The following is a 22,829-nucleotide window of genomic DNA, read 5'->3' as shown; positions in this document are numbered from 1 at the left end:
CTGTATTTCTTCTAATGTGACAGATTATTTCACATCTCCAAGTCTTTGCTCACAATTCTTCCTTCTTTCTAAAACACCTTTCCTCTTGTTTTCCAACTAGTCAAAATCTGCTTTTTAAGATTCACCTGAAGCATCACCCTAGCTCAGTCGGTAAAGAATCTGCCTGCAATGCAGGAGACCCGGGTTCAATCCTTAGGTCAGGAAGATCCCCAGGAAAAGGAAATGGCAACCCACTTCAGTATTCTTGCCTAGAGAACCCCATGGACAGAGGAGCCTCACGGGTTATAGTCCATGGGGTCTCAAGAGTCGGACACGACTTAGTGACTAAACCACCACCAAGCATCACTACTCTATGATGCCCTTCTAGACCTATGCTCCCACGTAAAACTGATTACCTTTTTCTTTAAAAGTTACATTATAACCTGTCCCACATTTCATAACACCTGTAACACTGTACTGGGTTTCCATGGTGGCTGAGTGGTAAAGAATCTGCCTGCCAAGGCAGGTGACATGGGTTTGATCCCTGGGTCAGGAAGATCCCCTGGAGAAGGAAATGGCAATCCATGCCAGCATTTTTGCCTGGGAAATCAGTGTGCAATTATCCATTTATTGTCTAATCTACCCAATCAGACTCAGATCAGGGATCATATATTAATCTCTGTATCACTAACATGAAGCAAAGGGCTGGCAGAATTAGTATCCAGAACATTTTGAATGAATGAACAAAATGAGTAAATTAATAACTCAAGCCCTTAACTATCTATATATCACATGTATTATTTGGTCTACCAACTCTACTGCTAGTCCTTAAAGGACAAAGAACATGTCTCACAGTTCTTTAACATCCTCCACAGTAACTAATACAGTAGAATAAATGAAGAATCCCTCATATGAAATAAGTTCAGATACTGCTACCTGGCCACAGAAAAATTTGTAGTAGAAAAGCAGAAGCTGAAGTAATTACCCACTAAAATACAGGATACCACATTTCTGGATAAAATAGAAGAAAGGATAAATAAAACACTATGGTCATCAATCTAGATCTGGACCAACTTATTAATGCTCGTTACCTTTGGGGCTAGAATCTGCTAGACTAAGGCAAGCAGCATGGCCTCGTTAAACGGCTTAGGGTCTGACATAATACTTCTTCTAGAGATGGTATCAGTATTATGTTTTTAAAAAGAAGCTTTTTATTATTAATTTTTGGCCATACCACAAGGCATGCAGGATCTTTGTTCCCCAACCAGGGCCCAAACCCACGTCCCCTGCAGTAGAAGCACAATCTTAACCACTGGACCACCAGGGAAGTCCCTAAAAAGAGTCTTTACTGTTAGAGATATAAACTGAAATTTAAGAGTAAAATGATAAGATGCTAGGAATTTGTTTTCACAAGAATCTGGTGCAGAGGGTGAAAGTGGAGGAAATGGAGGTAGACAGTAGGAGTTGGGCTCGGGGGGTGAGAATAAAACAAATCTGGACATGAAATGATAATTGTTGAAGCTGGATAATAACTACATATGAATTAATTAAACTATTCTAACTGTATATAGATTTGTTCCATAGTAAAAAGTTGAAAAAATATTCCATACAATCGAGAGATTCTATCCCTGGGTATTTATCAGAAGAAAACAAAAATACTAATTCCAAAAGATATCAGCACCCCTGTATGTTGCGGCATTATAACAATAGCCAAGATACGGAAGCAACCTAAGTGCCCATTGATAGATGAATGGGTAAAAAAGACGTGATATATATATACACCATGGAATCTTAGCCATTAAAAAAAAATGAAATCTTGCAATTTGCAGCAACATGGATGGATCTAGGGGGTATTACGCTAAGTAAAATAAGTCAGAGAAAGTCATACTGTATGATTTCACTTATATGTAGAATCTGAAAAACAAAACAAATGAATAAACATAACCAAATGGAAATAAAGTCATAGATACAGAGATACATAGGTGTTTGCCAGAGGGGGAGGAGGGAGAAATAGGTGAGGAAGATTAAGAGATGCATACTTCCAGGTGCAAAATAAATGCATCATGAGCATGAAATGTACAGCATCGGGAACACAGTCAATAACTAATATCTTTGTATGGTGACAGATCATAACTCAATTTATTGTGGTCATTTTGAAATGCATAGAAATACTGCATCACTACACTGTGTAGCATGACCTAACATAAGGTTGTAGGTCAGTTCTACTTTAAAAACAAACAAATCCATAGAAAAGGGGATCAGATTTGTGGTTACCAGAAGCAGAGGTGGGGGAAAGGGAACAACCCAGGGAGCGAACCCAGGTCTCCCACATTGCAGGCGGATTCTTTACCAGCTGAGCCACCAGGGAAGCCCAAGAATACTGGAGAGGGTAGCCTATCCCTTCTCCTGGGGATCTTCCTGACCCAGGAGTTGAACTGGGGTCTCCTGCATTGCAGGTAGATTTTTTACCAGCTGAGCTACCAAGAAAGCCCTTAATTATACTTTAAAAACAAATGAATCCATGGAAAAGGGGATCAGATTTGTGGTTACCAGAAGCAGAGGTGGGCAGAAGGGAACTGGATGAAGGTAGTCAAAAGGTACAAACTTTTAGTTGTGAGGTTAAGTATTAAGGTTGTAATGAATAACATGATAAATACAATTAACACTGCTGTATGTTACATACGAAAGTTGTTATAGGAGAGTAAATCCCAAGTGTTCTCAACACAAGAAAAAAAACTGTGTCTATTTCTTTAATTTTGTATCTATGTGAGATGACAGATGTTCACTAAATGTATTGTGGTGGTGCAGGAGCGGCAGCCGTTGAGGAACTATCCCACGTCCAAGGTCAGGAGTGGCGGCCGTTGAGGAGCTACCCCACGTTCAAGGTTAGGAGCAGAGGCCATGAGGAGATACCCCACATCCAAGGTCAGCAGCAGCAGCTGAGAGAAGCTACCCCACGTTCAAGGTAAGGAGCAGCAGCTGTGCTTTGCTGGGGGAGCTGTGAAGAGATACCCCATGTACAAGGTAAGAGAAACCCAAGTAAGACAGTAGGAGCTGAGAGAGGGCATCAGAGGGCAGACAGACTGAAACCACAATCACAGACAACCAGCCAATCTGATTACACAGACCAAAGCTTGTCTAACTCAATAAAACTAAGCCATGCCTGTGGGGCCACCCAAGACAGACAGGTCATGGTGGAGAGGTCTGACAGAATGTGGTCCACTGGAGAAGGGAATGGCAAATCACTTCAGTATTCTTGCCTTGAGAACCCCATGAACAGTATGAAAAGGCAAAATGATAGGATACTGAAAGAGGAACTCCCCAGGTCAGGAGGTGCCCAATATGCTACTGGAGATCAGTGGAGAAATAACTCCAGAAAGAATGAAGGGATGGAACCAAAGCAAAAACAGTACCCAGCTGTGGATGTGACTGGTGATAGAAGCAGGCTCCGATGCTGTAAAGAGCAATATTGCATAGGAACCTGGAATGTTAAGTCCATCAATCAAGGCAAATTGGAAGTGGTCGAACAGGAGATGGCAAGAGTGAATGACGACATTCTAGAAATCAGCGAACTAAGATGGACTGGAAATGGATGGATTTAACTCAGATGACCATTATATCTGCTACTATGGGCAGGAATCCCTTAGAAGAAATGGAGTAGCCATCATGGTCAACAAAAGAGTCTGAAATGCAGTACTTGGATGCAATCTCAAAAGTGACAGAATGATCTCTGTTCGTTTCCAAGGCAAACCATTCAACATCATGGTAATCCAAGTCTATGCCCTGACCAGTAATGCAGAAGAAGCTGAAGTTGAACAGTTCTATGAAGACCTAAAAGACTTTCTAGAACTAACACCCAAAAAGATGTCCTTTTCATTACAGGGGACTGGAACACAAAAGTAGGAAGTCAAGAGATACCTGGAGTAACAGGCAAATTTGGCCTTGGATTACACAAAGATGCAGGGCAAAGGCTAACAGAGTTTTGCGAACAGAACGCTCTAGTCACAGCAAACACCCTCTTCCAACAACACAAGAGAAGACTCTACACATGGACATCACCAGATGGTCAACACCAAAATCAGACTGATTATATTCTTTGCAGCCAAAGATGGAGAAGCTCTATACAGTCAGCAAAAACAAGACCAGGAGCTGACTGTGGCTCAGATCATGAACTCCTTATTGCCAAATTCAGACTTAAATTAAAGAAAGTGGGGAAAACTTCTAGACCATTCAGATATGACCTAAGTCAAATACCTCATGATTATACAGTGGAAGTGAGAAATAGATTTAAGAGACTAGATCTGATAGAGTGCCTGAAGAACTATGGACAGAGGTTCATGACAATGTACAGGAGACAGGGATCAAGACCATCCCCAAGAAAAAGAAATGCAAAATGGTTGTCTGAGGAGGTCTTACAAATAGCTATCAAAAGAAGAGAAGTGAAAGGCAAAGGAGAAAAGGAAAGATATACCCATTTGAATGCACAGTTCCAAAGAATAGCAAGGAGAGATAAGAAAGCCTTCCTCAGTGATCAATGCAAAGAAATAGAGGAAAACAATAGAATGGGAAAGACTAGAGATCTCTTCAAGAAAATGAGAGATACGAAGGGAACATTTCATGCAAAGATGGGCACCATAAAGGACAGAAATGGTATGGACCTAACAGAAGCAGAAGATATTAAGAACAGGTGGCAAGAATACACAGAACTATACAAAAAAGATCTTCACAACCCAGATAATCACAATGGTGTGATCAATCAACTAGAGTCACACATCCTGGAATGTGAAGTGAAGCGGGCCTTAGGAAGCATCCCTACAAAGCTAGTAGAGGTGATGGAATTCCAGTTGAGCTATTCCAAATCCTGAAAGATGATGCTGTGAAAGTGTTGCACTCAATATGCCAGCAAATTTGGAAAACTCAGCAGTGGCCACAGGACTGGAAAAGGTCAGTTTTCATTCCAATCCCAGAGAAAGGCAATGCCAAAGAATGCTCAAACTACTGCACAATTGCACTCATCTCACACGCTAGTAAAGTAATGCTCAAAATTCTCCAAGCCAGGCTTCAGCAGTACATGAACCGTGAACTTCCAGATGTTCAAGCTGATTTTAGAAAAGGCAGAGGAACCAGAGATCAAATTGCCAACATCCGCTGGATCATCAAAAAAACAACAGAGTTCCAGAAAAACATCTATTTCTGCTTTATTGATTATGCCAAAGCCTTTGACTGTGTGGATCACAATAAACTGTGGAAAATTCTAAAGAGATGGAAATATCAGACCACCTGACCTACCTCTTGAGAAACCTGTATGCAGGTGAGGAAGCAACAGTTAGAACTGGACACTGCAAAGTACATCATGAGAAACACTGGGCTGGAAGAAGCACAATCTGGAATCAAGATTGCCGGGAGAAATGTCAATAACCTCAGATATGCAGATGACACCACCCTTATGGCAGAAAGTGAAGAAGAATTAAAGAGCCTCTTGACGAAAGTGAAAGAGGAGAGTGAAATAGTTGGCTTAAAGCTCAACATTCAGAAAACTAACATCATGGCATCCGGTCCCATCACTTCATGGGAAATAGATGGAGAAACAGTGAAAACAGTGGCTGACTTTATTTTGGGGGGCTCCAAAATCACTGCAGATGGTAACTGCAGCCATGAAATTAAAAGATGCTTACTCCTTGGAAGGAAGTTATGACCAACCTAGACAGCATATTCAAAAGCAGAGACATTACTTTTGTCAACAAAGGTCTATCTAATCAAGGCTATGGTTTTTCCAGCAGTCATGTAAGGATGTGAGAGTTGGACTATATATAAAGAAAGCTGAGCACCGAAGAACTGATGTTTTTGAACTGTGGTGTTGGAGAAGACTCTTGGGAGTCCCTTGGACTGCAAGGAGATCCAACCAGTCAATCTTAAAGGAAATCAGTCCTGGGTGTTCATTGGAAGGACTGATGTTGAAGCTGAAACTCCAATACTTTGGCCACCTGATGCGAAGAACTGACTCATTTGAAAAGACCCTGATGCTGGGAAAGATTGAGGGCAGGAGGAAAAGGGGACGACAGAGGATGAGATGGTTGGATGGCATTGCCAACTTGATGGACATGAGTTTGGGTACACTCCAGGAGTTGTGATGGACAGGGAGGGCTGGCGTGCTGCAGTTCATAGGGTCGCAAAGAATCGGACACAATTGAGTGACTGAACTGAACTGAACTGTATTTCTTTATGATTTACGCAAGCCAAATCATTATGCTGTATCCTTAAATGTAAATAGTGCTGTATGTCATTATATCTCAATAAAACTGGAAGAAAAAAAAAAGTCCCATATTGTTCAAGAGAATCTTACATCCTTGTACAAGGAAATGGACAAGGAACAAAATAAATGAGAAAATTATATACAATATTAGAAGATGTTAAGTGCTCTGGAGAAAACAAAATAAAGGAAGGGGCTAGAAAGTGCTGAAAGTGGGATAGGCAGTTTCAATTTCAAATAGAGTGATAAAAGAAGACCTTAATGAAAAAGTAACATTTAAGCAAAGGCTTGAATGCAGTGTGGGAAACAGACATATGAGCACCTGAGGGAAGTGTTCCAAGCAGAAGGAAAGATAAGTGGAAAGACTGAGAAAGCAATATACTTGACAGAGAAAATGACACACCAGACCAGGTTCGTGTCAAGGAGAGGGGTTCTAGGCTGAGGTAACAACATGGGAAAAGACACTGACTTCTGAAAACACACAAGGTCTTTGGAAAACTGCAACCATTCTGATTAAGCTACAACATTATATACGTGAAGAAAAGGACTTTTTAGATCATACATAAAATATTTAAATACAGATAGTTTATAAAAATAAAAGAGACTAAAGGGAAAAAGATAAGAAGCAAGGAGGGACTTCAATATATATACATCCTGATTGATGTAAATATGAAGTACAAATCATTTATAAGGTATTCTTAAAATTTTCAAAAGTATGCTTATCTAGGATCTAACAAAGTCTATTGATCTAACTTCCAGTTCATAGTAAATATAGGAGATAGAGGAACAAGTTAACCAAGGAAGTAAACAAATTCAGAAAACAAGACAGTTTGTAAAACAACTGACCAAATTTCTTTAATAGATCATATCACCAAAATAATAAAAACTGTTCCAGATTTTACAAAAAGCAAATGCCAGGCGTGGACACAGTTTGCATTCTGATTTGAACATATCAACCTTAACAAGATATTGTGGAAACAACTAGAGAAATTTGGGGCTTTCTTCATGGCTCAGTGGTATAGAATTTGCCTGCCAATGCAGGAGACACAGGATTATCCCTGGGAAGATCCCCTGGTGAAGGAAAGGACAACCCACTCCACTATCCTCTGTTGAAGGGAAATTCCATGGACAGAGGAGCCTGGCGGGTTACAGCCCATAGGGTCACAAGAGTTGGACATAACTTAGCAACTAAACCATCGCCACCAGAGAAATTTGAATACAAACTATTTGTTAGATGGCATTAAGGAATAACTGAATTATATTGAGGTGGTTAGATGGTTATATCTTTTTTCAATGTACCCTTTTAAGAGGTATTTAATCAACTATTTAGGGGAAAATATTATGATACTTTAACAAAAACTTCAGGAAAGCAAATAAAGCAAATTTGACAAAACATTAACTATTTAACCCCAAAGATGGGTTATTTGGGAGTTCATTATAGTACTGTCTCTACTTTACTATAAGCTTAATAATTTTCATACTAAAGTTTCAAATTCTAAGTCATCTGTGATTCAAATATTTACAAATCATTTCTTCTTTTACCTCAGATCTCACAAACAAAAACTAAAAAAAAAATGTATTTTGTAAATTTCATTTTCTCTCTTTAAACTGTTTTCTGTATTTAATCATGCATGACTTGATGCTTTTTTCTAGCCTATGAAAACAGAGAAATAAAATGCTACATAACTTAAAAAAAAAATGAGGGGCTACTGCAGTTAAGATATTGGGGCCCTGAACTAAAGCAGTAACAGCAGAGAGAAGACTATATACCAGAGGCAAATCTGCTTACAGAGGGTCCTGGTTGAAGTTAACTCCTCCTCTGTGCTCCACTGCACTCTCAGTACCCTCAGCAATTTGATGCATTTTATCATTCACATCTGTCTCCATCTAGCTACCCCAAGCTTCTAAGGAGAGGATCTTTTTGAATCTTTTGGACCTTTTTCATCTCGGTATCCACAGCGCCTAGCATATAGAAGATACTCAGGAAAAGACTGCTGAATGAACACCTTATTTATTTTCCATTTTAACCCATTCTGCAGATATAATACAACTCTCATACCTACTGCCATCAGGTCCCAAGACCTTCTTACCTTGTAATAATGTTCCAAGAGAATCCTGACGACTCCCTCCACACTTTCTGCCTCAACAGGCTTCCTGGCAAACTGAAGTAGGTACTGCAAAGCATCTGCTGGGGAGGTAGCCTTACATAGATCTATGTGGAGTGCTGCAGATTTACTTGGTTTTGTCATTCGGAGTTTCTTAGTAGCAACTTCTTCCTGTTGTTGCTGCAAGAGGGTAAGGAAGATAAAACATGAAAACCTGGCTGAAAACAAAGAGTCTACAAATCTAACTTTGCCTCATTTGATGAAAATTAACTTTTTCTACACCAAATAACGTATTTGGGTAACAGACCTAGCCTAAACAAAAAAGCAGCGTTATGAACTAGAAAAAGACCCAACTGGAGACAAAGTTATGAGTCCCAATTTTGCTTTTCACTAGCTCCAATGGCTTTGGGAAAGTCATTTCATTTCTTCAAGTCTCAGTTTCTTTCTCTGTAAAGTATGTCCATAATATTTTGTTCTGCCTATCTCTTAGGATTGCTGTAGCTTCGGGGTTAAGAGGACACACAAAAGATCTATTCCACTCTTTATTAGAACAGAAATCTCAATTCAGCAAATATATTCAGACTGTGCTAAAGCACTTACTAGGCTCACCTTCCCTCCTGAGAAACCCAGAACCAACAGGAACAGTCTACAGCTTACACTGAGGAAAAAAATCTTCCTCTCAAAACAGATGACTATTTTCACCCAAATCATTCTACCTTTATTAGAAGAATAGACAGTATAAGGGAAAAATGCATTGCCACATGCCTAGCAAACTGCAGCTATTTAATAAATGTTTACTAAATGACTAATGTGGAATTAGGAGTTCTCTCTGAGATCCAACTCTGCTGCTCTCTTCTAAGGATGTCATACTTCTCAGTTTCACCATCTATAAAATAGGAATGATGACCTACCGCTACTCTTTCTCAATCAGGAATCCTCATCTGAACCACAGAACACACCAAATTAGCTGAGCAACTGTCTTCTCGATTCTCTCAAGGATAGTACATAACTAGAACTATTTCAGACACGTCTGTTACATATAAGGAGTGTCAAAAAGTTCATGTAAAAGGGAACCTTCACTCCAGGGCTTAAGTAAGGCCCTGGGATAGATATAGAGAGGATCACAACATAAGAATAAAGTTGTAATCAATAATTTTCCTTAACACTTGATGCATCACAATGATACCTTGAAGAATCATCTCTTTATAAAATTACACCTCTGCAGACTAGAGAGTCGGATTAGTCTAGACGGGAACATGGCATGGCATGATAATAAGACTAAGGGCTTTGAAATCAAAGGAATTTGAGTTAAATTATCACTTGGTAGCTACAGGTCTCCTCCTTCTATAAAAAGGAATACAATACTTACATCATAGGGATACCTGAGAAGTCTAAACTACAATGTCTTTGTTGTACAAACACATCATATGCACCACATACATATCAATTCTCTCGCTCTCATCTTCATGGCAGAGGAAAAATAACAGAAGCACTAAGATCTCAGGTGATTACTCTGTGGTAACCATTTACGAACAATGAAGCAAAGAAATGAGCTCTTAAAATCCTTACCCATTTCCATCCTATTCCACACAAATTCATTCTTCAGTGTTATCAGCAGTTAGGTAAAAAAACTGGGAAGATTTTTTTTCCCTAAGGAGCACATAAGGAGAAGGACAAACCAATATCTGCTATCATTCAACCATCAATATTTTAGTGCGCCAGGCCCTATGGTCTATCCAGGGAACACAGATGAACCAAGCGTTACCTCTGCCCTCAAGGAGCCCAAACTGGTAGGCAGAAACAAATACTAGTAATTACAGTAGCTCCAAAATCACTGCAGATGGTGACTTCAGCCACGAAATTAAAAGACGCTTACTCCTTGGAAGGAAAGTTATGACCAACCTAGATAGCATATTCAAAAGCAGAGACATTACTTTGCCAACAAAGGTCCATCTAGTCAAGGCTACGGTTTTTCCAGTGGTCATGTATGGATGTGAGAGTTGGACTGTGAAGAAGGCTAAGCGCCGAAGAATTGATGCTTTTGAACTGTGGTGTTGGAGAAGACTCTTGAGAGTCCCTTGGACTGCAAGGAGATCCAACCAGTCCATTCTGAAGGAGATCAGCCCTGGGATTTCTTTGGAAGGAATGATGCTAAAGCTGAAACTCCAGTACTTCGGCCACCTCATGCGAAGAGTTGACTCACTGGAAAAGACTCTGATGCTGGGAGAGATTGGGGGCAGGAGGAGAAGGGGATGACAGAGGATGAGATGGCTGGATGGCATCACTGACTCGAAGGACGTGAGTCTGAGTGAACTCCGGGAGTTGGTGATGGACAGGGAGGCCTGGCGTGCTGCAATTCATGGGGTCGCAAAAAGTAGGACACAACTGAGGGACTGAACTGAACTGAACAGTAGCACCGAGTGATAAGTACAAATAGATGAGTGCTACCGCAGTAGGGGAGGAGAGACTAAAGCAAAACCTAAGTCCACGGAGTGGAGAACCAAAAGAGAGGGAAGAATGACATCCATTCTATGTAAAAGAGACAACAGATACAAAAGTTTGGAAAGGTCCAAACACACAGTATACTGGAGGAGAGGTGAGCAGTCTTGGTAAGAGGGAACAACAGAATAAAGAAAGGAACTGATACTGCCCAACAAAGTGAATGGACTTAATGTCATTGAACTCCACACTTAAAAAATGGTTAAAATGATAAATCCTGTTATGTTTATTTGGCACAATTTGTTTTTTAAATGGGGGCAAAGGAATCCAGAGCTAGGAAATCCCAAAAAGCAAGCCACGGAAGAGGGAGCGCTGTAAAGCTTTCCTGAATCTTGACTCATTCTAAAAGTTCAAGAAAACGAATTTCACATAAAAAGGAGCAACAAGACTGACAAGGTGAGTATCAAAGTTATTTTCAGAAAAAAAAAAAAAAACAAGAACAAGCAGCCAACTAACTTCCCTACACACAACGGAAATATGCCACACACACAAAAAAACGAAAAAGGCAATGAAGGAATACTGTTAAATCACAAAGGGCAAGAGAGTTTGGCTAGTTTTCAGAAAAAGAAGTAGTTGTAAAAGAGTAAGGAAGACTTGGTTTGTCGATGCAATTACCTCTCCGTACTATAATCTCAGATATGATGCTCCACATCTCTCGCTCGCCTGTGAGTTCCAAAAGGACAGGAACCCTAATGTGTATTGGATTTTATAGCTCAGCACCTTTCACCATACCCAATATTGATACATAATAACCACTACTTTATTCAATAAACTCTTGTTGAAGGAATAAATGACATACTTAAGGATCAGCGTCCTGCTGCATGGTCTAAATCTTGCTAGGCCACAAGTCTATGGATGGAAACCTGCTATTGGCTGACATTAACCAGGGGCTCTTCAGAAATGCAGATTATTGCCTTGCCTCCCCCATAAAACTCACTTACTAGAATCTACATTTTAACAAGAGCCCAGGTGATTTGGATACACAAAGTCAGAGAAGCAGGACACAACGTATGACTTGGGATCAACCTCTACTTTAGCGATCTCTCTGAGGAAATACATAGAGAATCACTGACTGTTGACACGGTTTGGGCCCCTCAGTCCTGAAACAACTCCAAAGGAGGAAGCATGGTACTGCCCTCCTTTATAAGTGAGCTGTTCTACGAACGAAAACTTCAACCCCTATGAAGCCTGTGACCCTCGCCTGCTGTGACTGGGTCTTGAGGATTCCTATAGATTCCTCTTCCAAACCCTTAGAGCTCTCCATACAGCCAATTTGGCTTTGGGCACTTTTTTGCTAATGGGAGTTGGGAGGAAATTTGTCAATACCCCACCAGAAGTCTCAAAGTCCTCATTTGTAAAACGAGGATGCTAATGAAATGTGGTGTTTGGGGAAGCCTCTCGGAAGTCCCTTGGACAGCAAGGAGATTAAACCAGTCAAACCTAAAGGAAATCAGTCCCGAATATTCATTGGAAGGACTGATGCTGAAGCTGAAACTCCAATACTTTGGCCACCTGATGCGAAGAACTGACTCATTGGGAAAAAAAAAAAAAAACCCTGATGCTGGGAAAGATTAAAGGCGGGAGGAGAAGAGGACGACAGAGGATGAGATGGTTGGACGGCATCACCCACTCGATGGACATGAGTTTGAGTAAACTCCGGGAGTTGGTGATGGACAGGGAGGCCTGGGGTGCTGCAGTCCATGGGGTCGCAAAGAGTCGGACACGACTGAGCTGCTGAACTGAATGTAACATGAATAAAATGAGATAACAGATAAGATACTTTCGTAAATTGTAAGTTGCTGTTTGCTTCTTCTAATAGTTTTTTTATTGTCAGACTGCACATGTTAATACTGACAACAGCAGCGGCCAATGAACACGCCCACTAAAGTGTAGTCAGAGAGGCAGCCTACCAAAGCACTGGCAGCACTGGCACCCTACCCAGCTTTGTGGCGCCAGTTCTGGCAAAGTGTCTGGGCGTGGATAACCTTCCCCTTTCCCAGACCAGTCCTGAGACCTTTCCTTCCAGAGCTTACCTGAACCACCTTAGTGAACTCCTCATAAACCCGCTTCTTCAGATGGGCCGCCATGGTTGCCCATACACCTTCTCAGCTTCCGTACCCGACGGGGCTGAGGGAGGCAGAGGAATACGAAAAAACTTGCCCAGGAGGGAGGAACCAGCCGCTGTCCCACAAGGCAGTGGGGTTCCGGGAAAGAGAAGCCGCTTCCGGCTGCTCTACTGCCTTGTCGCTGTGCGTCTGGATTTAGCCACCTACGCCTGCTGAGCGGGAGGAACGGAAACCGGAGCCGGAGCGTAGCACAGGGGGCGGGGCTTCTGGCAGGAGGAGGCGGGTCGGAAAGGCTGGAGGAGCCAATGGGAGCTTTGGGGGGCTTTCTGTTGGGTTTGAGTGACGGAGGGAAACGGAGGGTCGGGGGAAGTGCTACAGTGTAAAGGGCAGAGGTGGAGCTATCCAGAGCTAGAGATAAAACCTGGAGCTGTGTGAGGATTCGGACTCAGAAGATAACATAAAGAGGTCAAGCTGACAGCTCCATCATCCATTGCTGTTCTCAGTATTTGCTATCTGTCTGTATCCTGTGCTCGCCTTTTGATCGAGCTGTTGCTCAAAAACTGAGTTTGCCTTCTGGTTGGTGTCAAGCCTGAAGATCCAACTAACCAAAGTTCCAAAGAAGTAAGGACATATTACTTGCAGCAAGTAAGGAGAGCACAAGCAATCTTCCCCAAAGCAGTGTCTCCAAACAGCAAAACTGGGGACGCTTTAAGCTAAGTATTAGTCGCTCGATGGTGTCCAGTTCTTTGAGACCCCGTTGATTGTAGCCCACCAGGCCACTCCATCCATGGAATTCTCCAGGCAAGAATACTGAAATGAATTGCTGTCCCCTTCTCCAGGGGATCTTCCTGACCCAGGGATCAAGCTCAGGTGTCATGCACTGTAGGCAGATTCTGACCTACCACAGAAGCCTAAGGGTTCATGCATATTCATTCATGAAGGCGCTTGCGCAGAGGAGAATTCAGCATTGGATTGGGGCAGAGGTCTACAGGGCCCAAGCTTTAGTTGATTGAAGTCAGGAGGGTCGACATCATCATTCCATCTTCCACGTGAGTGGGGAACATTAGTTGTTGCAGAACTCAAAGACATATATCAGATTGTTACATATATATTTTTAAGGAAAAACTGGTTTTTGACTGCAAGGAACATGAAAACGTATTTCTTTTGTTCCTTCATTCCCTCACTTCTCTCAAGATAATTAATTACTGAGACCTGTTCAAGGACAAGCATTGTGGTCAGGCTTAGATCAAACAATGGCTTAAGCCAAAAATGGCTTTTCTTACATCTTTTTCTAGGGACCCCCCCACCCTATCTGCCTACAAAGCTGTATGCCACCCCTCCAAACCTCTCCTGGCCTAGGGTACTTTTTCCTGCTCTCTCATTCCAGTTGTTGAAAAGCTACCTATCCTTTAATGAATCAAGCCATCATCTGATAGCTAGGGGAGAGTGGAAAGAATTCTGAGGCCAAGGATCAAGCAACAAAGGTTCAGATCACATAACTCAGATGGGATTTGAACCCAGCCAAAACTCTGACTGGGACTTGAACCCATGAGGTGAGACTTGAACCCACTGTCTTTCAGTTAAAATTGCTCACCTCGTGTCAGGACTTACTGAAGCTCAGGTTCTTTATGTCTCAGCACAGAAAGATTTCAGCAAGAAGCAAAGTGATGGGTAAGCAGTGGATTTATTTAGAGAAATACACATCCCATAAACAGAATGAGATACACATCCCATAAACAAGAATGCCTTGTCTCAAAAGGCAAGTGCGAACCTGGGAGGAACAGCCTCCAAAGACAGAGTGTGTGTCCACTCATAAGATGAGAGGCCCTGAAATATGAGGTGATTAGTTTTTATGGGCTGAGTAATCTCATAGACTAATGAGTGGGAGGATTATTCCAACTATTTCGGGGAAGGGATGGAATTTCCAGGAACTGGGCCACCACCCACTTTCTGGCCTTTTATGGTTGAGCTCAGAACTGTCATGGTGCCTGTAGGGGTGTCATTTAGCATATGCTAATGTACTACGATGAACATATAATGAAGCTCCAGGTCTACTGGAAGGTGAATCTTCTGCCATCTTGGACCTACTTGGTTCTAACCAGTTTATGTCTTATCCTCAACGGTTATGTCATTCTTTTTATTTGTTTGTTTGTTTTTTGGCTGTGACATGTGGCTTGCAGCATCTCATTACTCTGACCAGGGATTGAACCCAGGCCACAGCAGTGAAAGCTTGGAATCCTAACCTCTGGGCCACCAGGGAACTCTTAGCTATTGTCATTCTTTTAAAGGTTGTGCCCTGCGCCCTTCCCTCCTGCTTCGCTACAGCTGGCACTTAATGAACAAGTAGCCTCAACTACAATGGCAGTAACACCTAACCCAACAAAGATGTAGCGGAATGAAATAATGCAGAAATACTTTGCACTATAAAGTGTAGTTCACATGCTGGTGTTAATAAATCCAAGGTCAAGGTTTACATCCTGCATTACACTTTAGCTGTGTCAACTAAAAAGATGCACAACCTGAGAGCTGTGAGCTAAGTTTTATTGGGGGCAAAATGAGGACTACAGCCCAAGAGAAAAAGGCATGTGTGTTCAGTTGTGGCCAACACTTTGTGACCACATGGACTGTAGCCAGCCAGGCTCTTCTGTCCATGGAATTTTCCAGGCAAGAATACTGGAATGGGTTGCCATTTCCTTCTCCAGGGAATCTTCCTGATGCGGGGATCAAACCTACGTCTCTTGCATCTCCTTCATTGGCAGGCAGATTCTTTACCAGCTGAGCCACCAGGGAAGCCAAGAGACAGCATCTCAGATAGTTCTGAGAGACTACTCCAAATAGGCAGTGGGGGGAAGGTCAATATATAAAATTTTAGTGAAGGGGGAATTCATTGCAATCAATCAACTCACAAATCAAGTGACTAGTTTTTCTGCTAGTCACAAGGAGCTGATATCACCATGGAGGGACTCGGTGGATGTGGGTTTGGGTGAACTCCGGGAGTTGGTGATGGACAGGGAGGCCTGGCGTGCTGCAATTCATGGGGTCACAAAGAGTCAGACACGATTGAGTGACTGAACTGAACTGAGATGTGAGGAGATGCAAGGATTCAGTCAGTCAGTCAGTTCAGTCATTCAGTCGTGTCTCTTTGCCACCCCATGAACTGCAGCACACCAGGCTTCCCTGTCCATCACCAACTTCCAGAGCTTATTCAAACTCGTGTCCATCAAGTCGGTGATACCATCCAACCATCTCATCCCTGTCATCCCCTTCTCCTCCCACCTTCAATCTTTCCCAGCATCAGGGTCTTTTCCATTGAGTCAGTTCTTCACATCAGGTGGCCAAATTATTAGAGTTTCAGCTTCAGCATCAGTCCTTCCACATAAATATTCAGTACTGATTTCCTTTAGGATGGACTGGTTGGATCTCCTTGCAGTCCAAGGGACTCTCAAGGGTCTTCTCCAACACCACAGTTCAAAAGCATCAATTCTTTGGCACACAGCTTTCTTTATAGTCCAACTCTCATATCCATACATGACTACTGGAAAACCACAGCTTTTACTAGACGGACTTTTGTTGGCAAATAATGTCTCACCTTTTTAATATGCTGTATAGGTTGGTCATAGTTTTTCTTCCAAGGGGCAAGCATCTTTTAATTTCATGGTGGCAGTCACCATCTGCAGTGATTTTGGAGCCCAAGGAAATAAAGTCTCTCACTGTTTCCACTGTTTCCCCATCTATTTCCCATGAAGTGATGGGACCAGATGCCATGATCTTAGTTTTCTAAATGTTGAGTTTTAAGCCAACTTTTTCACTCTCTTCTTTCTCTTTCATCAAGAGGTTCTTTAGTTCTTCTTCACTTTCTGCCATAAGGGCAGTGTCATCTGCATATCTGAGGTTACTGATATTTCTCCTGGCAATCTTGATTCCAGCTTATGCTTTATCCAGCCCAGCGTTTCTCATGATGTACTTTGCATATAAGTTAAATAAGCAGGGTGACAATATACAGCCTTGACGTACTCCTTTCACGGTTTGGAATCAGTCTGTTGTTCCATGTCCAGTTCTAACTGTTGCTTCTTGACCTGCATACAGATTTCTCAGGAAGCAGGTCAGGTGGTCTGGTATTCCCATCTCTTTAAGAATTTTCCACAGTTTGTTGTTATCCACACAGTCAAAAGTTTTGGCATAGTCAATAAACCAGAAGTACACACTTCTCTGGAACTCTCTTGCTTTTTCAATGATGTTGATGTTTTTCAATGATGTTGGCAATTTGATCGCTGATTCCTTTGCCTTCTCTAAATCCAGCTTGATCTTCTGGAAGTTCACAATTCACATACTGTTGAAGCCTGGCTTGGAGAATTTTGAGCATTACTTTACTAGCATGTGAGATGAGTGCAATTATGCGGTCGTTTGACCATTCTTGGGTTAAAGCATCTGCCTGCAATGCAGGAGACCTGGGTTTGGTCCCTGGGTCGGGAAGATCCCCTGGAGAAGGAAATGGCAACCGATTCCAGTATTCTTGCCTGGAGAATTCCACAGACGGAGGAGCCTGGTGGGCTACAGTCCATGGGGTCATAAAGAGTCAAACACGACTGAGCGACTTCACTTGAGCATTCTTTGGCTCAAGTGAAGCCAAATCCTCTATTTCTTTGCACTGATCCCTGAGGAAGGCTTTCTTAGCTCTCCTTGCTATTCTTTGGAACTCTGCATTCAAATGGATATATCTTTACTTTTCTCCTTTGCCTTTTGCTTCTTTTCTTTTCTCAGCTATTTGTAAGGCCTCCTCAGACAACCATGTTGCCTTTTGAATTTCTTTTTATTGGGGATGGTCTTGATCACTGCCTCCTGTACAATGTCATGAACCTCCATCCATAGTTCTTCAGGCACTCTGTATATCAGATATAATCCCTTGAATCTATTTGTCACTTTCACTATATAATCATAAGGGATTTGATCTTGTTCATACATGAATGGTCTATTGGTTTTCTCTACCTTCTTCAATTTAAGTCTGAATTTTGCAATAAGGAGTTCATCAGATGCAAGAATTGGGATCATGAAATCAGTTCCTGAACATACCCAACTATCTAAAGAGCTGTCCCACCAGTTTCACTGGAGCACAGAGTGCCTGACTCTCCACCCTAAACTCCCTTCAGAGAGTGTCAAAAGTCAGCAACTGCAGCAACACAGGCAGATGGCAAATGCCCTTGTTGTTGTTGTTCAGTCACTGGCAAATGCTCTTGGCAAGTGCCAGTTTTTAGTTGACAGACGTTTATGGTTTCATTCTTTGAAATGAATTAATGTAGAGTGCATATAAAAAGAAGACTATGGTAGGCAGAGAAGAGTCCAAAAGGCTGAAAAGATGGTTTTTACCCTCAAGGTTCTACAGTCTAACTGGAAAGGGAGACACCCAAACTGATCATTAGTGGGCAAAATGTGCTGGATAACAGAGCCAAGTGCTTCAAACAGACCTAACTTCAGGGTGCCTCAGGGAAGTTTTACAGAGGAAATGATTTTTAATCTGGCTTTAAAATAGTGAATTTTCCAGAAAGAAAGAAAGGCATCTCAGACTGAAGAGATTACCATAAATACAAATACGTCCAGTGAAATGAAAGGCACTTAGCAACCAGTGCTAAGTGTTAGTGGCTATTATTTTTTAAAATATTCATTTATTTGGCTGTGCTGGGTCTCAGTTGTAGCATGAGGGACTTTCCATCTTTGTTGCAGCACGTGGGATTTTTTGTGTGACATGCAGGATCTATGGTCATCGGGCTTCCCTGATACCTCAGTTGGTAAAGAATCTGCTTGCAATGCAGGAGACCCCAGTTCATTTCCTGGGTTGGGAAGATCTCTTGGAGAAGGGATAGGCTACACACTCCAGTATTCTTGGGCTTCTCTTGTGGCTCAGCTGGTAAAGAATCCATCTGCAATGTGGGAAGCCTGGGTTCAATCCCTGGGTTGGGAAGATCTCCTGGAGAAGGGAGAGGCTACCCACTCCAGTGTTCTGGCCTGGAGAATTCCATGGACTGTATAGTCCATGGGGTCGCAAAGAGGCAGACATGACTGAGTAACTTTCACTTTTTACTGATCATGACATGGGATCTCTTAGTTGTGGCATGTGGGATCTAGTTCCCTGACCAGGGATCAAACCCTAGTCCCCCGCTTTGCCTAAGCATGGAGTCTTAGCCACTGGACTACCAGGGAAGTCCCAGCCATTATTGTTATTGTTACCATATTTGATCAAAAATAAGCTGCAGGAGGAGAAGGGGACGACAGAGGATGAGATGACTGGATGGCATCACCGACTGGATGGACATGAGTTTGAGTGAACTCCGGGAGTTGGTGATGGACAGGGAGGCCTGGCGTGCTGCGATTCATGGGGTCGCAAAGAGTCAAACACGACTGAGCGACTGGACTGAACTGAACTGAAGCTGCCAGCAATTGTAAAACACTAACAAAAAATGCTGAAATTAAAAACAGTGGTTTCATATTGCTTAGATTTAGGTATACTTACTGAAAATAGCTGACTTAAACTTCTTTAGACAAAGATTTGTATCCTATGTCATCCTGCTGTGTTTTTAAATGACAATTAAAAGCAACACTCACACAATTCAATTGAAGTGATGACAACATGAATTGCTATGAGCTAGTCTTGCTGTTGTTGTTGTTGTTTAGTTGTTTAGTTGTGTCCGACTCTTTGCAGCCCCATGGACTGTAGCTCACCAGCCTTCTCTGTCCATGGGATTTCCTAGGCAAGAATACTGGAGTGGGTTAACATTTCCTTCTCACGGGATCTTCTAGACCCAGGAATCCAACCACATCTCCTCCACTGGCAGGTGGATTCTTTACCACTGAGCCCCCATGACCCAGTCTACACGTGAACAATTGGCCAACAGCAATCTTAAGATACGTCTCAATTTCAGAGACAGGAAATGCACGTTTTTGCATCATTGGTACAAAGGATTATCATTGTTATTATTAGATACAAGCCTGCAGGAAGGAGTTTGGTGCACTTAGAAAAACAAAGGGAGTTCAGTTCATATTGAGAGTAAACTGCATAAAGGAAACAGAAAGGAATGATGGAAATAAAGCTGAGAAGCCAAGGCCAGACTGGTATAGAAAACAAGAATAGTCTGCTTTCATTTTGAAATGAAAAACTGTATTGAACTGATGACATTTTCCTTTGACCTTCATTACTGTACATGAAAATACCATGAGGCATCCAGGTGAATCCCTTGGGCTTCAAATAAGGTCTTCCTTGCTCCTATTGTATAATGTCAACCCAATTTCCCCTTGAAAATTGGAGTCAATCACTCAGACTAGTATAGTAATCCTTTCTCTGCCTGTTGGCTCAGCAGGAAGAGCCCAAAATGACCAGGGCAGTGTCATTACACATTTGAATGTAATTGAACAGTGACTGTTCTTTAGTGAAACTACTTCTCCTTTGGGGACTAAGTACTCCAAATCCCCTGAACATAAGAATTCATAAATGAGTTATTACATGTAAAAGTGACAAGAACCGCTCCTACCTCTCAGCTCTGGAATCATGTATTCTAACGTGGAAGAAACAGTACATATTTTAGTTGTTGACATGAGGCATATACCACAAACCTGTAAGACAGCTTCCCAACTCATAATGTGTTGTCTCTCAGCTCCCACAGTTAAGTCTGCAAAAGCTTGTTACACCTTTTTCTTTTTTTAAATCATAGCTACATCTGAATGATGGATACCTGGCAAGACCAAGAAGTTTCTTTCCTATATTTTTTTTCATTATAAAATAAGCTTCCTACTCAGAAGCAATGTGTGAAATACCATGAAAATGAATCAGGTATCCATGAACAGTAGGGTGGCAGCTACATTACAATTAGATGTTATTAGGGTTTTCCAGGAAAATAGAGCAAACAGGATTATAGAGATAGTAAAATATTCAAATAAACAGTATACCATAGACTGAGAGGCTTATAAACAACAGAAATTTATTGCTCACAGTTCTGGAGGCTGAGAAGTCTAAGATGAAGGTGCTCTCAGATTCAGCGTCTGGTGAGAGCTCAATTCCTGTTCATAGACAGCTGTCTTCTCTCCACGTCCTCATGGTTAAAGATGTAAAGGGGCTCTCTGGGATCTGTTTTATAAGGGATCTGTTTTTATAAGCCCATTCATGAGGGCTCCATCGTCATGATCTTATCACCTTCCAAAGGCCTGACCTCCTAATACCTTCTCATAGAGGGTTAGGATTTTAACACATGAATTTGGACATGAGAGAGGGAGTCTATAGCAGTAGAAAACTCAAATCTGAATCTGGGATATGTATCTATTCCTATGTGGGTAAATCACCACTCCTTCCTTCCTGGAAAGGATCCAGCATAGGTAGAATAATTTTTTTTAATGGCCTCAATTCTTCCCCTCTCTGTATTTAAATCCCTTTGAAGCTGCTTCCATTAAGAGATGGAATCTATATCCCCACCCTTTGAATTCTGGGGGCCTTGTGCCTGGCCAGTAAAGTATAGCGGAAGTATTAATAACAGTGTGCTAGTTTTGAACCTAGGCCTCAAGTTCCACCCACACACCAGTTTTTAATGTCTTTTGCTTGGTTTTGGAACCCTACCATTGCCATGAGAATAAGTCCAACCTAGTCTGCTGGACGGAGAAGGCAATGGCACCCCACTCCAGTACTCTTGCCTGGAAAATCCCATGGATGGAGGAACCTAGTGGGCTACGGTCCATGGGGTCCTTAAGAGTTGGACACGACTGAGCGACTTCACTTTCACTTTTCACTTTCATGCATTGGAGAAGGAAATGGCAACCCACTCCAGTGTTCTTGCCTGGAGAATCCCAGGGATGGGGGAGCCTGGTGGGCTGCCATCTATAGGGTCGCACAGAGTCGGACTGAAGTGACTTAGCAGCAGCAGCAGCAGCAGTCTGCTGGAGAGTGAATGACCACATGGAACAAAGCCAACTTCACCCAGCTGAGGCTATTTAAGATCAGCCCCACCCTAGCTGAGCTACCATCTGACTACAGACACATAATTGAGACCAAATAAAACCAGAAGAACTGCCTAATCTATAGGCTATGAGAAGGAATTAATAGTTATAGTCTTAAGGTATTAAGTTTGGGGGTCTGTCATATGGTTAGAGAGTCCCTAAGCTGCTAAATTGCATAGAACCAGCTGGTAAGGAGACAACCAGCCCAAATGGATTTAAGCAGCTTATTATTCACAGTGTAGCAGACAGCATGAACTTCACGTTTGTTTTGGTTCCCCCTGACCTTTAAACACCATAAGGGTGATGCAGGTCAATGCCATGCACAGTACATCTGCAACACAGATGAAGGACAGAGTTTAGGAAACCTTCAATCTTAAAAGAGGGAATGCTAGCAAACCTGCCCTTTGAAGGGGACAGTATCTTTTTATTTTTCCCCCGACTTCCTTTTATTATACTGGTCAGGAACAAATCTGCCTTCTAACCCAGTGTGAGACTATTTTTTTTTTTTTTTTTAATTTGCTGTGCTGGGTCTTAGTTGCAGCATGCAGGATCTTCATTGCTGCATGGAGGATCTTTTCATTTCAATCGTGGCATGGGAGGATCATAGTTCCTTGACCAGGGATCAAACTCGGGCCCTTTGCATTGGGAGCACAGCATTTTAGCCACTGGACCACCAGGGAAGCCCCTGGGAGGCATTTTTTTTATCACCATGAAATGTCTCCAGGATTGGAGGGTGATACTAGCTTTATTGGGCTTCCCTGGTAGCTCAGACTGCAATGTAGGAGATCCAGGTTTGATCCCTGATTTGGGAAGATCCCCTAGAGAAGGAAATGGCAAGCCACTCCAGTATTCTTGCCTGGGAAATTCCATGGACAGAGGAGCCTGGCGGGCTACAGTCCATGGGGTCCTAAAATAGTTGGACACAACGTAGCAACTAAACAAGAACAACAACAATGA

General features: G+C 42.2%; 1 protein-coding gene across 2 annotated transcripts in view; it reads right to left on the bottom strand.

Moving 5' to 3' along the window:
• The window catches only part of INTS4 (integrator complex subunit 4), a 108,607-nt gene extending 95,526 nt beyond the window's left edge, over positions 1 to 13,081 (bottom strand). Inside the window, exons 1-2 of one of the 2 annotated variants that reach the window (XM_070365277.1) lie at positions 12,867 to 13,081; positions 8,320 to 8,514 (exon numbers count right to left, since the gene is read on the bottom strand). In XM_070365277.1, the coding sequence (XP_070221378.1) occupies positions 8,320 to 8,514; positions 12,867 to 12,920 (249 nt within the window). In that variant the 5' untranslated portion in view covers positions 12,921 to 13,081. The remainder of the gene's footprint in view (positions 1 to 8,319; positions 8,515 to 12,866) is intronic. The other variant, XM_005908066.3, reaches the window with a different exon arrangement.
• Positions 13,082 to 22,829: the final 9,748 nt, after the last annotated feature.

The sequence above is a fragment of the Bos mutus genome, chromosome 29 (genome assembly GCF_027580195.1).
Source record: "Bos mutus isolate GX-2022 chromosome 29, NWIPB_WYAK_1.1, whole genome shotgun sequence".
In the NCBI taxonomy this organism is placed as follows: domain Eukaryota; kingdom Metazoa; phylum Chordata; class Mammalia; order Artiodactyla; family Bovidae; genus Bos; species Bos mutus.
Note: the sequence above shows the minus strand (reverse complement) of the source record. Positions and strands in the feature narration are given on the sequence as shown.